The 14,982-nt window shown below is 47.9% G+C and overlaps 2 protein-coding genes across 2 annotated transcripts; both read left to right on the forward strand.

Annotated features, from left to right (window-relative positions):
- Nucleotides 1-1,517: 1,517 nt before the first annotated feature.
- On the forward strand, nt 1,518-2,501 carry LOC308649717 (olfactory receptor 2T27-like; the record flags this gene model as incomplete). The annotated part of the gene is made up of 1 exon (XM_081295496.1): nt 1,518-2,501. One exon carries the CDS (start codon nt 1,518-1,520, stop codon nt 2,499-2,501), a length of 984 nt encoding a protein of 327 aa, XP_081151622.1.
- A 10,997-nt stretch (nt 2,502-13,498) lies between these two features.
- Nucleotides 13,499-14,440, forward strand: LOC308649783 (olfactory receptor 2T2-like; the record flags this gene model as incomplete). The annotated part of the gene is made up of 1 exon (XM_081295623.1): nt 13,499-14,440. One exon carries the CDS (start codon nt 13,499-13,501, stop codon nt 14,438-14,440), a length of 942 nt encoding a protein of 313 aa, XP_081151749.1.
- Nucleotides 14,441-14,982: the final 542 nt, after the last annotated feature.

Consider the following 14,982-nt stretch of genomic DNA (forward strand, 5'->3'; position numbering starts at 1 on the left):
AAGGGCTGTTACTCTCAAGGATCATTTCACTCCTCAGAGGGAAAACAAAGCCCTATGTTGAGGGAAGCATTTACAACCAAAAACTCAGAAAGACAGAGAAGCATTATAAGGAGGGGCCACCAGAAAAAGCAGACCAGGACCTCAAGGCACCTGGGTCTAGTACCTCGAGGAAACAAAATTCTCCAGGTGCGAGGTGCTGAGAAAGGCTTATCATGACTCTACCCTATAAGGGCAGCTCTTTCCACTGGCTGTTAACACTGTACAATGCGTTATTTTCATTATCTCAAATAAAGGAAGTCATAAGAATATGAGATGGGAAGACAGGCATGGTGGTGCACACTTATAATCCCAGCTGTTAGTGAGACTGAGGCAGGAGGATCACAAGTTCAAGGTCAGCCTCAGCAACTTAGTGAGACCCTGTCTCAAAATAAAATTAAAAGCCTCAGCATATAATGCAGTCATAGGGACTTTGCCCTGCATGTGTGAGGCCCTAGGATTAATCTCCCATGTTGAAAAAATGTAAGTCTCCAAAGTATATGAGAATATGATAAATAATGAAAGTAAAATTTCTAGTTGCTTGACAAAATCAAAAGATATTGAACATGAGTCATTAGGAAATCAACTTATGGATTTGGAATTGAATATTTGTCTGTCTGCCACAGCCAAGACCCCTTGCATACTAATCAAAGACTCCATGTTACATTTTACATGTGATAGTTGAGCACCATCTGATATTTGTTATCAGATGAAGGTATAAGTCTTCATTTGTCCTAAGGGGAAAGAGCAAGGTGTTATCTACTGGCATTTAGACAGCACCCTTGCAAACATGGGATCTTAAAAATTATTTATGGGACTTTATATGACACCTTAAAATATTTTAAGAAATTTTATGTTACTCTATGGCCAATGAACAGTAATTGAAGAACTACAGACCCAGCAATAAAAGACCACTCGCTTAAATAGGAGATTATTTTATTTAATACAAAGACAAAGTTTAAAATTATTCTTACTTAAAATAAAATGGAAAACCCTGAATGTAATACAAATTATGGATCATCACAAGTAAAGCAGAATAAACAGCCCTAGTTCATTTGGTTGACAACTGAAATTTTTGAGTATAGCTGTGTAATAAAGGGCCACAGGGAAGGCCTCTGGGTCGAGGTGGGTACACAGGACACTCAGAAACAGAACCCCCACCAGGAGAGAAGGCCAAGAGCCAGAAAGACATGGAGACTTCAAAATACAGGGAAGAATGATGGGCTGGGAGATTGTTATCAGACAAAGTCAGAGTAACTACAGGACATGACTTTGCTAATTTCCAAGTAATGGCGTTGTTTAATGGAATTATTTAAATGTCTCTTTATTGGAATGCAGAATTTTAAAGTCCTGGTGAGCAGCAAATGAAGAAGAGGTGCTAACCAAGAGACAACAATTATGTCAACAAAACACCACAAGCCCTGTGGTACTATTTAGCCCCTGTAGATTTTCAATCCAAACTTGAAGACTTGAATGAAAACATGGAGAAGAATGAAACCTCAACGGATTTTGTGCTGCTTGGGCTCTTCCCCAGGTTCGGGCATCCCAGCCTCCTGGTCCTTATCATTCTCCTCTTATACACCACGGCCTTTGCTGGAAACTCCACGCTGCTCCTCCTCATCTGGCTGGACCCCCGGCTGCACACCCCCATGTACTTCCTGCTCAGCCAGCTGTCTGTCATTGACCTGGCTTACATCTCCAGCACGGTGCCCAAGATGCTAGCCAACCATTTCTCGGGGAAGAGGAGCATTTCCTTCCTGGCCTGTGCTGCCCAGATGTTTGCCTTCCTCACCCTGGGCCTTGCTGAGTGCATCCTGCTGACCCTCATGGCCTATGACCGCTATGTGGCTGTCTGTAACCCCCTGAGGTACACAGTCCTCATGAGCCCCAAGGTCTGTTTGCAGATGGCTACCTCTGCCTGGGCTGGAGGAGCTCTTGCAGCGCTTGTGCACACCGTCTACCCCATGCACTTCCCCATCTGTGGCTCCAGGGAGATCGACCATTACTTCTGTGAGATGCCCGCCATTCTGAGGATGTCTTGTGTGGACACGTCCATCTATGAGATGGTGAAATTTGTGTCAACCATTGTGTTTCTGCTGGTCCCATTTCTTCTCATCCTGGCTTCCTACACTGTCATCTTCCTCACCGTCCTCAGGATGAACTCTCAGAAGGGCAGGAACAAAGCCCTGGCCACCTGCTCCTCCCACCTGACAGTGGTGAGTCTCTACTTTGGCCAGGCCATCTTCATCTACATGACACCCAGCTCTGCCCATACGCCGGAGCAAGACCAGATAGGAGCTGTGCTGGGTACCATAGTGACCCCCACGCTCAACCCCCTCATCTACAGCCTAAGGAACACGGAGGTGGTGGGCGCCCTGAGGAAGTGCCTGGGGAGGGGCTGCAGCTGCTCTCAGGAGTGTTCTAGCCTCAACTTTCAGAGGAGCCACCGTCACCTCACGTCCTGAGGAAATGACTTGGTGACAGGGAGGGAGGGAGGGCACCAGGATTCCTGAGGAATCTATTCCTGGGGTGGGGCTGCTCTCACTCCCACAGTGGTGGCTTCAGCAGAACACAGCCTCCCTCACCGCTACTGACCAGCTGGGGAGAAACTTCCTGGATTCTGGTGGTGACGGCCCAGAGACAAGTAAGTGCTCTGGCTCCTTTTTTAGCTTTAATGCACTGGGTCACAAAGGAAGTACTGGTGCTTCTAATGTAAACTGTCCCCTCTGCATCCACTCCCTGTCACCCGTCACTCCCGAAGCTCCTCCTCATCCTCCCCTGCCTGAAACCTGAAGGCCTCTTGTTCCATGACACCTCCCCAGAGAATCCCCCCTTTCCCTAGCTCTTGCGGGTCCACTTACATTACTGTTGTTACAAATTATTTATGCACTTGTATTCCTTTTCCTTCTGATGTAGCCATATGTAAATAGAAATCTGAGTGAATTCAGGAAATTCTTTAATAGAACTTAGTCTTTTCTTTTTCTTGTCTACCAGATTTTACCATTTTTCATTTTCATGGTTTTATTAATATTAAATATTTATCTATATAATTAGAGGTCTTAACTTTAGGATTTTGTAATCATCTTCAATGAGAAATCTGGGGCTTATGTTAAACTTTGATATAATGATATGGTCTCTAAACAAAATGAGCAATAATAAAATCTGAAGTTCTAAAATCACAACTGGTCTTGGGAGATGCCTTTCAACTTATTATTGTTGACATCATCATATGATCGTCACATTCATAGTGTTCTAAAAAGAGTTTTATTTTAACAATTTTAAAATGACATGGTGTTTTGCTCTTAAATGTAAAAGTAGTCCAATTCAACTTAGCAAACCCTCACCACTGGTTTGGCCAGACAGGTGGCCTTTCTTCTGAAACACTGGAAATTCTTTTCCCCTTCACCATGAAATGCATTGAAGATCCCCCGCCCTGCCCCGCACAGCCCCACGCCACATCAATCCTTCCCAGACACCTGAAAACAGCAGGCTTCAGCCACCTCCAAGGTGCTATGGCCCTAAATCTGGGAGCAGTTCAGCTGGGCAGCTCTGGTGAGGGACTGAAGTCCAGCTGTCGTAGCAACTGCTCTCCTGTCAAGCCTGGAAGGACCCTCTGGGCACTCACACCTTGACCCACAGTGCTGCTCTGGCCTGCAGTGACTCCCACAGTGAGCCCACAGGTGCCCACACAGAGACAGACTTTGATGTCCCACAGCCTTTCAATCACTGTTCTCAGAAGACTTCAGGAAAGATGGTCATACACCATCACCTGGAGAGTGGGGACCCTCAGAGGCCATCGTGGGAACTGTCACAGGTGACAACACCTGCCACCTTCCTTATCTACCAACCACATCACCCCAGGACTCAGGCTCAATTGAAATCCCATCTGGTCTGCGTACCCTCACATACTTCTGTTGAAAATTGTGATACGTAGAAGACTTTATCCCTGACAATGTGTTGCCTTGAAAGAACGACAACTTGACCTGGAGAAGTAGCTCAGTGATAAAGTGCATGCTTAGCCTGTGCTGTGCGAGGCCGGGGTGGACCCCAGCACTGGGTGGACCCCAGAAAACAAAACTAAATTAACCCTACATCTTGAGTAGCTAAGATAACCCCGCTTTTCTTTTTCACGTGTTTTCATTTTATTTTTATCAGATGAACATTTTAAAAACATAAAATATGTTTTTGCAAACTTAAAAATAATGGAGGTTCTTTTCAAATCATGGTAGACGATGTAGAAATACACTGAAAAAGAACACCTGGAATCTTGTCACCCAGCCACAGTTCCAGGATAACACACCCCACATTCTTTCATGCATCTTATTCATGAACACACACACACTTTACACAACAGGTGGGACAACACATGCCCTAATAGTTTTGCAATCATGGACATGCTTTCTTCCCCTCTTGCTTCTCTTCCCTAGATAAGGCTTCAAATTCCCAACAGACTATGGAAGCAACCTGGTGACCTTCCATAATAAAATTATCAGCAGGTGTATATTCACATACAAACATATAAACATACAATAGATATTGTGTCACTGTTTTTTTAAATGGGCTTTTATTGATACATTTCCATTGAATTTTATTTTCTTGCTCACTCTGTGAGCTCAGAAATCCTTCTGAGTATCTGGTATAGCTTTAATGCTTTATAATGACTTCCCAATATCCCATGACATTATTTGGATATACCATACTGTATCTGGTATTACCCCAGTTACGGCTACTCTTTGAATAAATGATTCTAAAAATACCCATGTATATACATCCTTGTGCACTGGCACTTCTATTTCTATGGGAATGTTCCAAGAAGTAGAATTCCTGAGAGGGCAGAAAGTTTTAATTTTAATAGATGTCATTCCAAAGAAGTCACAACACTGCACATTTCTACCAACCAGGCACAAGAGTGCTGTTTTGTAAACTTCCTGTGCACAAAAAGAAGTTCAAGTGCTTTTTAGTCTTTGATGGCCTGATGGGTGTTTTACACAAACTGAATGCCTGTTCACCTTTACTGTGGGCACAATTGCTTATTGCCAATAAAAGTGTGATATGTTAGTTGTAAAAGTTTTATAGTGATTGATGTGAACTAACACCTCTCAACCATGGCTTTTATCAAAGAAAATATTTTTTCCAATCAGAGAATCTTGATTAGGGACCTAATGTTGGAACTCACAACTCCAACAAGATTTATGCCACCAAGTCAGGGCAGCAAGCTGGCCTGGTTGCACCACACAGACCTGGCTCTTGGCAGTGGAGGGCTGGGTTCTATGCTTTGGGCAGTGGAAGACCCCTCCTGGCTGGTCTTAGGAGGAGATCTGAGTCTGCACACGCAGTTGTGGGTCTTCTCCTGAGGACCCCAGTAAACCCCCCTCTGATGCTCAAATGCCAACTGTGAGATTCATTCATCCGAGTCAACCTCCTAAGGGCCTCCATTTTTCTCCAAACTGCTTCCTTCTGTGTTGAGACTTCTGCTTGCTTTACCTTGACTGACAACCAGGACACCAGTCTCTTCTGCCTCTGCCTCCATGAGGACCTTAAGGATCTTAAGAACTCAAGTATCCCATGAGAGGACTTAGCTCTCAGTAAGCAGTGGCCCCAGAGGCTGCAAAATAGTTGCTATGGCCAGAGGGACACTCCTCTAGACAGGCAGCAAGCCTTTCCAGCCCCACTCTCCCGCTCTCTGCCCTCAGTTCCACTTGCACTTGCTGCAGGAGGAGGAAGCTAGAGCCAAGAGGATGGGGAATCCAGAGAGAAGCCAGTGCACCTGCCAGCTCACATCAGATTGCTGTCACTGGAGACTGGGCGTGCTGGTCAGAGTCCTCCTGCCCCACACAGGAGCTGCTGCCAGAATTACTAGAAAGTTTCCACCCAAGGAGGAAGGGAGAATAGAGCCAGCTACTGGGACAGCCAGAACAATCAAGAGGGAAAATATATTGTATCATCATTGCCCCTGACAGGACAAGACACACTGTCTTCCCCAGGAGGCTGGATTTCCAACAGTGACGATTAGCATATCTGAGCCACTAATAATTCAGGACAGAAATGGGCCTCAAAGGAACTGAGAAGTGTCCGAAGCAGGTATGAAGACAGAAGACCGGAACTTTGTCTACATTTATCAGCTGGTTTAAAAGAGAACCTCAGGGGCTGGGGCTGGGGCTCAGAGGTAAAGCACTCCCCCCTAGCATGCAAGAGGCACTGGGTTCAATCCTCAGCATCACATGTAAATAAAATAAAGATATTGTGTACACCTATAACTAAATAAATATTTAAAAAGAGAGAGAGAACCTCAGTGTTGTAGAGATGCATTCAATTTGTTGAGACTTGTGAAGCTGTTTCTATAATATATGATCCTGGATTGTTGTGTCCTTCTTATGTTCCTGGCACTTCCCATAATGATTTTCTTCTTTCTATCGCTGTCAGATGTAACATCTTCCAAGCCTGTTGGATGGGATGTGAATAAGTAAGGGTGCATCAATGACTGACATCACAGTTCACTTGAGCTTGAGTTGCCTGCATCTGTTTTGTCTGTGGGACCTCTTATTCTTCCTTTGCTGCTGTTCAAATAGACAAGGTTACTGAGACTTTGGTTCATTCTAGACATTATATAATAAAATACTGTGATTTCTTGTGTAAAAGGGATTGTTTGGCTTATTTTTCAGAAGTTCAGATACTTTTCCAATGGGTTTTTTAGTGACTTTTGTGATTGAATATTATTTAAAAGTAGATTTCTCTCTGCTTTTCTGGGGGAAAAAAAGAGAGGGAACCTCAGTTGTTTAGTCAGCTTGAAACAATCTCAAATTAATTACTAAAAAATCCCTAAACTTCTTGATGAATAATATTGGAAATTAAATTAAACAGGCTTTGAATGCTTTTTCTATGCAGATGTGATATGCAGATGCTAGTTCACGATAAGGGGGCAGGGCGGTGGCTAGGGAAGAATAAAGGTAAATTTGGATTAGACAGAGGGAAGTAGAGGGAGGGGAGGGGTGGAGGATAGGAAGGACAATAGAATGAATGGGACATTATGACCCTGTGTGCTTACAGGATTACATGACCTGTGTAATCCTATGTCATATACAACCAGAAGAATGTGAAGTTACACTACTACATTTATGTATGATATGTCAAAATGCATTCTATTGTCATATATAACTAATTAGAACAAATAAAAAATAAAAATAAATTGAACCTAGGCTTTTTCCCCAAGAATGGAGCAAAGTCCCTATCTGTGCTGGGAAATGAGGTATGCATGCTCCCGGGGTCCGCTGTTGGCCCTCCACACAGCTGTTTTTCACACGGACATCTTTGTGTTTTTTTTAGAGACTGGATGTTCACCCAGAACTTTCACAGGTCCCTTACCACATCCTTGCTTCCCAGGCTGCAGATGGAGGCAGCAGGTTTGCTTGGATGAGGACACACAGCAAAATACTGAGGGGCGCAGGAGGAAGCAGCTGTCACCCACTGGTTAACCCAGTCATAGGGGAGATGGAAGGAGCAGGCAGCCAAGGTTCCTTGTTGGAAGGTTTTCACATGAAGAGCAGAGAGGAAAGGGAGGACGTAAAAGGCCATGACAAGTCCAAAGGGGACAATCTACCTCGAGCACCCATCCCAGCATGGTGGAGCTGTCCACCTGCCTGCTCGGCTCTCAGGTGGAAGAGACTGTGCACAGGATGGCCAGGATCCCCAGCACCTCCCAATATGGATAGTGGATTTCTCTAGCTCTACAGATCAGCAGACCATGGCCTAGGATGCATGAGCCGTGGAAGGACAGATAATCTCTCACAGTAATTACTTCAAACTTCAACAGAATCTACGAAGTTCAATAGGAAAGCAAGTTCCAGTGTTCCTCAGCACCGTGGGCGACTGTACTCCACAACACCCTGTTCTGTTTCTTAGGAAGAGCTGAAAGAGAGGCACCCAAAGGCCACAAACGTAATGAAATGACAAAGAGATGGAACCGCCATCATCACAGTGTCCCGTAAGCATGTTCAGCTACTTCATGTTAATTAAAAACAAAACACTTTAAATGTCAGATATATTAAATAAGTGAATTGAGTCAGGAGAAAGACGCCCAGTGGACCCTCTGCTGGCAGAAGCTGTTCAGGCTTCGAGGCCAAGGGCTGCTGAGCTGACACAGCACCAGCCACCGTGTCTCAGTGTGTCCTGGCTGCATGTGAAGGTGTGTCACACACTCCAGTGAAGCACAGCCTCTGCCACCCAACTGCTCTCCCAGCTTCTAACTCTTCACTTTCCTTAACACTTAATACTCCTGGATCTATGAAAATATGTGAATCTGAAACCCAGGAGCTATTTTATATCCACAAGTCCAGATGAATAAGTAAAAGGTGTAGTTGAGCAATCTGGGTGACACTGGCCACCCAGACCCCCTTCCTGGGCACACAGAACCATCTAATGAATGCCGAGTTGGTCACAGTATCTCCCAGCCCTGGTCACAGCTACAGAGCTCTCCAGGGCTCACCGAGTGTCTGAGTTTGAACCTCCTCCCAAACCTAGAGCAATGAAATAGGTGGTTCCAGGAGCTGCTCTCTGGTGTCCTTTCTGCTCTATTCAGTTTCCACAGGACAGATCCTGATGCCACCAGCTATCCTGGGTGTCCTCAGCCCCTGCACGATGCTCCAGCCTGGCAGAGCTTCACTCCTGCTCCGCTCCCTGGTCTTCAGGACTCCAAGGTGACAACTCCCTGGGGGATGGAGGAGAGCTCCCTGGGGGAGCGAGGAGGTGACTGCCTCTTGATCACATGGCTTTCAGAGCTTTCAGAGCACACATGATGCAGCCAGAGGCCTCTGGAAGCCCTGCACATTTGCTAAAAGAGGCTTTTGATCTCCTGTGCTGCCTGGTGTCAGACTGACAGTTCTCAAGTGAGTGGCTCAACGTGACTGACCACTGACAGGCTTTCATCCGGGTTCTCCCAGGACCCCGCACCTGCATAAGGGCACCTAGAGCTCTGGCCACTCGTCTGCCCCCCAACCAGCCTGGCAGAAGCCCGAAGGTCTTGCTCTAACACGTAAGCCATGGGGTCAGGATCAGAAGATGGTCAGCACTGAAAGGAAAAAGAAAGGAGGGCAGAGGCAGCGAGGGAGGGATGGCTCAGGACCTTCAGGACCCACCGCTCCCGGGAACCCCAGGCCACGCCCTCAAGCACTCCTCTCTAAGTGCTGCCTGTGCCACTCTGTCTTGCACCTGGGTCTCGTCACCTGTGACAGTCACCTAAGGCACAATGGTCCTCCACCTCCTCACAGCATCCTGACAGGGTGGCCTCAGAGTCTGGGTGGAGGGGGCCCTGGGCCAGGCCCACACCTGCCAGGGTCTATCTAGTCCTCTGAGGCTGGTCTCACTGGACAGGCATGGCTTAGGTTTGCACTGCCTGGTTCTCTTCTTCAACCAGGTGGTGCCAGAATTACAGTCTTCTATCAAAATGCAAGTGGGAAAAAGTAAATGATTTCTACATTTAAAAAGTATTTCTAGATAGGAACAATGGCCCACCTACAAGCCAGCTATTGGCACTGAGGCCCCTGCAGTTAACACTGAAGGGCTAGGAGATCGCTGTTTGGGGTTTTGTGCACTCACCACCAAGCAGCGCACTGTGTATTGCTTTACAGATGAGGGACTGGAGTAAAGGGGCCACCTAGCCTGCCCAAGATGCAATGGATAACCAGGACAGGCCCTGGATCTGAGCCAGGCAGCCTGACTCAGAGTTCCTGTGCCATCTTTTACCTGTGATGTCACAGCTGCCGTGCCCCCTCCTCTCCTCGGGCTTCTTTCTTGCCCTGCATGCCTCCCTCCTACCCCATCACACCTGGGCCACTTATCCCCACACTTCTCCATTTCTCACCCTGACTGTGAGCCACATCAGGGTGATGTTGAAGAGGGAAACCGGAACTAGTGGGAAGGGACTTCCCTTCGGGACATTTGCTCTCTGCTATCCCCAAAGTCTGTCTGATTACTCCTCCTTGACAGAGCTAACCTGGAGTGAGCTTCACTCCATTCCAGCCAAGGATCTGGCTTATGCAGCCGCTCCTATCAAGTCGGTGACCACCCCAGAAAAGGGGTCTTCCCTGAGGGCATCAGATCATTCTCTGTGGAAAGCGCACTGAGATGGCCGACTTGAGGTTCACAGGAGGGAGCGGAGCCTGGCCAGCACGAGCCACATTGCACTGGGGCTGTGTCCCTGCGGGAAATGGGGACAGACTTGAGAAGGCACATCAGGAAGCGAGCCATGTGATGACACCATTGCCTGCTGTTAGGCAGCAGCCTCTGGGGCCAGCCCCTTGCCCACTGGGATTCTGCCCCCAGACATTAATTAACCTGTGCTCCCACAGCTTCCTGATGGTGCCCCACTCCACAGCGACTGTCTGAAGAATGGGAGGGGCTTTGGAGAACGTGGCCCAGATCTCTCTGGGCTGCAGCCCAGCAGACAGGGCAGGAATGCCAGGTGTGGGGCTCTGCACCCATAGCTTGTGAGAGCTCCATTTCCACGGCCCTGAAATCGATCATTAGGGGACGCCCCATTGTCTGCTCTGAGGAGGGACACGGGCACTACGTGGAGGTAGCCAGAGATGAGCTGGACTGGGAAATGGACCCCTGACTGGGTGCTCAGACCAGGTGAGAGATGGCGCAGAAGTGTGGGGTGGTGGCCAGGTGTGATGGGGTGGAGCATGGTGTCCATGGCAGAGGGGAAAGCGGTGTGGCAGGGCACAGGAGAGGACACCCACAGGAAGGGATGGCACAGGGACTGCGAGTCAGGCTGCCTGGATCAGATCCAGGCCTGTCCTGGGTTCCCACTTGACCTTGGGCAGGTTGGATAACCTCTCTGGTACCGAGGAAACCCCCAGCCCAAGGCTGGTTACAATAATGAGTGAAGAACCTAAAGCAGTGAAGGCTGCCTCGTTAGTACTTAAGAAACACGACTATTTCAACTACCATCATTTTCTATATGTTGGCATTGCTGCCTCTTCAGAAATTTATTTTGAACTTCATGATTATTTTTTTTCTTTCTTAAGTAATGATTTTTATGTAATCATTCTTCAAGTTTTGTTGAAAAATGGTGTAATGGTGTCACCGAGTTCAAAACAATAACCAAGCAGAACCATACATACAGCTTCCAAGTCAAAGACGGGACAACAGGACCTGGACCAGCCCGGGATTTATAACCAGCCAACCATGAGGCCTGAGGAGACAGAGGGTAGCTCTTCCACAGGTGGCCCTGCACATTGAACCAGCCACAGGAGGGTCACGCCCCAGGGGCTGCTTCCAAAGGTGAGTGCAGTGGGATTTCCAGGACTGGCCCCACAGGCTCCCTCCCCCTCCCTGCCTCTGTCCTTCCTCCTCTTTCCCTCCCCCAGTACTGGGGAGCACCATGTGCCTTCACTGTGTCAGCACTGAGAGACAGGCACGGAGAGCCAAGCCTCCCCAGCAGAGACAGTGACAGCAACCACTGAGCCTGTTGGGAGCATCCAGGTGAGGCTCCGTGAGGGCCCAGGCGAGGCTCCGTGGATGGCATGTCCGTGCTGCAGGCAGTAATTTTGAGCTGGTACTTACAAACCCACTGACCTCCACTCATCAGTCCTTGAGATCAAAGCTAGCATTTTTTATTATCTTAAAACCCTCCTATGAAGAGTAAAGGCTAGTGTCAACCGTAGCTCGGATGATGGTAATGAGACGGCACAGGTCAACTGCAACAGTGTTCAGGAAGGCTGCTGATGGGGGGAGGGAGCCGTGCATTGGGTCAAGCGGTATGAAAATCCTTGCTCTCAATTTTCCCATGAACTTGAAAATGCTCCAAAATTATAAAGTCCATTAAGAGTCATCTTCCAAAAAGAACTTCTAAACCCCCTTCCCACGTCAGTACCCTGATGTGCTTTAAAAATGGAAGGCATCTTCGAGGTAACTGTCTGGCCAGCTCTCTCTCTCCAGAGGGAGAATCGTCTCATTCAGGTCCCAGAGACTAAAGCAGCAGAGGAAGAATAAGGCTTTCTTGGGGAGGCACATTATGCAATGGGCTGGTGGCACTCAGGACAGCCAGCAGCCTCCGGGGGTGTCCTGTGGGCACTGAATAGAGAGCTCAAAGGACACAAGAGACCAGTCTCTTGAATCACCTATTTCGTCATTTCAAGAAGGACACCAAAAGCTGGGCATTGCAATTCTCTCAGACTAGCTCCATGATTTCAACCAGGATTATAGAGAACATACTGACAGCTGGGTGTGGTGGTGCAGACCTGTAATCCCAGTAGCTTGGGAGGCTGAGGCAAGAGGATTACAAGTTCAAAGCCAGCCTTAGCAAGGCCCTAAGCAACTTAGGAAGACCTTATTTCAAAATAAAAAAGAAAAAGAGCTGGAGATGTGACTCAGGGACAGGGTACTCCTGGGTTCAATCCCTGGTACCAAAAGAAAAAGGAAAGAGGAGGACGAGGAGGAGGACATTCTTAGAGCTTCTTTATAAGAGTCCATTTCTTCTTAAACTGTGTTGGCCAAGACAACACATGGACAGATCCACATACAGATTTGGCCACTGAGCAGCCAGCATGCTAGACTCAAACCAGTGCCTATGATTAGAGCATTTGTGCCATTTTCTATGACTGCATTTGAGGACAAATATCAGAAATGGTGCTGAGTTTGAGGCATTGACCACTGGTTGCTATTACTCTTACTTTAAGAAGATGAAACCAGTCAAGGCCTGAAGCACTATGATTTCTCACAGAGAGCAATGTCCACACCCCTGTTCCAATCGAGCCACTGCAAGCCATTCTCTTATGTGCAAGGCAGCTATAAGGGGGGGTCCCTACGACCTTCCAAATTGGAATAAAGCTGATACGAATGTATACCGGGTGCAGAAGGCAGCCTATACCACCTATCCAAACTTTCTATCTGCCTCTTGTGGGTCAAAGTTTGGGCCAGAGCCCAGGACCACCAGCTCTGAAGTGTGGCTTCCGTGGCTGTGGGTGATGGGGTGGTTCGTGGCACCAACAGCTCTTGCCACATATTGCCTCTGCCCTGCTCCACTCCATGGATGCACCCAACAGGTTTCAGACCAACCAAGGTTTCAGAATAATGAAAGGCATCTGCAGCACACGCAATATTATCAGGCATGCTGCGTACCCCTGTCCTTAGACGACGTTTGGCCCTGATCCTGATCCCTGGGACTTTCTCTGAAAGAAAGTTACTCTTCTCTGAAGAACCCAGTCGATTCCTTCCATGCCTCTCCTCTGGTTTATTCCTGTTTGCACCATTCCCAAGTCCATGTCAACACTTCGTGCAGAGTTTTAAGAAACGCTCTGGTGCCAGCTGTTGAGTTTCCCTTTTATTTATTTATTTATTTTTGCACTGAGGCTGCCATTCAAGGGAAGTACGTGTGACACGTTATAAGGGAATTAAAGCCAGCCCCTCTCATCAGCACTTGTTTTTTTCTCCTCCGTCTAGTGCACCTCTGGGAGTTTCGAGCATGGAGAGAGGGAATGACACGGGGACGGGTTTCTTTCTCCTGGGGCTTTTCCCAGGGCTGTGGCACCTTGGCACCCTCGTCACTTGTGTCCTTCTTGTCTATATCTTCGCCTTCACGGGGAACTTGGTCCTGGCACTCTTGATCTGGGCCGACTCTCGCCTCCACACGCCCATGTACATCCTCCTCAGCCAGCTCTCTCTCATCGACCTGGCCTTGATCTCCACCACGGTGCCCAAGATGGCCATCAACTTCTTTTCAGGGAAGAAAGACATCTCGAAAGCTGCCTGTGGAGCCCAGGTTTTCTTCTTCTTTGCCCTTGGTGGTGGCGAGTGCCTGCTGCTGGCCCTCATGTCTTATGACCGCTACGTGGCCATCTGCAGCCCCCTGCGATATCCAGCCATCATGAACTCCAGAGTCTGCCTGCAGATGGCGCTGGTGTGCTGGGGTGGAGGGGCCCTGAATTCCCTGGTCAACACCATCTACACCATGCATTTCCCCTTTTGTGGCTCCAGGGAAATCCGCCACTTCTTCTGTGAGATGCCGGCCATCCTAAAGCTCTCCTGCCGAGACACCTCCCTCTACGAGACAGTGGTGTCCATCATCTGCATCGTGTTTGTGCTTCTCCCCCTGGGATTCATCGTCTCTTCCTACATCCTCATCTTCCTCACCGTCCTGAGGATGAACTCTCCAGAGGGCAGGAGGAAAGCCCTGGCCACCTGCTCTTCTCATCTGGCTGTCGTCAGCCTCTACTATGGGCCAGCCCTGGTCATCTACATGACCCCCCAGTCTGCCCACACTGCAGAGCAGGACCAAGGGCTCTCCATGATCAACACCATCTTCACCCCCCTGCTCAACCCCCTCATCTACAGCCTGAGGAACAAGGATGTGCTTACTGCACTGAGAAAGGTGGTGGGGCGAAGGGGCACTTTAAAGTGGACATGAACAGCCTCCCCAGCTGCAAACTCGGGACCAACCAGCAGCAGCAAGCCTGAGCTCCACACCTGTGGCACCTGCAAGGTAAAGTGCTGTTCCCTCCACCGCTCTGTGACCTACGGTCTAACTTAGCTGAAATGAACAGAACCTGACGCTTGGACACCTAGCCTGGACACCTGTCAGCTGTGTGAAAAAAAGAACTGTATTTAACTTCTCTGTGCCAATTAAGACGTTGAACTTGATCTCGAAGATCATTTCCATACTTAAAATGTTTCCCAATTCTCTCCTAAGATTCTAGGAGATGTATTTGGCTCCATCCCTGATTCATATTTTTTAAGTGCCTTTTGAAGTTTATCCTGTAAAATGTGTCATTATAATTCCTCTTTCATAGTGAATATTAATATCTTACTTGGCCATTATTAAGTTGCTCTGGGGTTTTGAGGGTGGTTCTGCCCAGTGTTTGGTAGATATGTGATTCCCTACAAAACTGTCTGTGGCCAGTTCATTAATAAAGAAATAGTTTAGAACAAAACACATCCTGGGAACCAGGA

The sequence above is a fragment of the Spermophilus citellus genome (genome assembly GCF_964194105.1).
Source record: "Spermophilus citellus genome assembly, chromosome: 1".
NCBI lineage: Eukaryota > Metazoa > Chordata > Mammalia > Rodentia > Sciuridae > Spermophilus > Spermophilus citellus.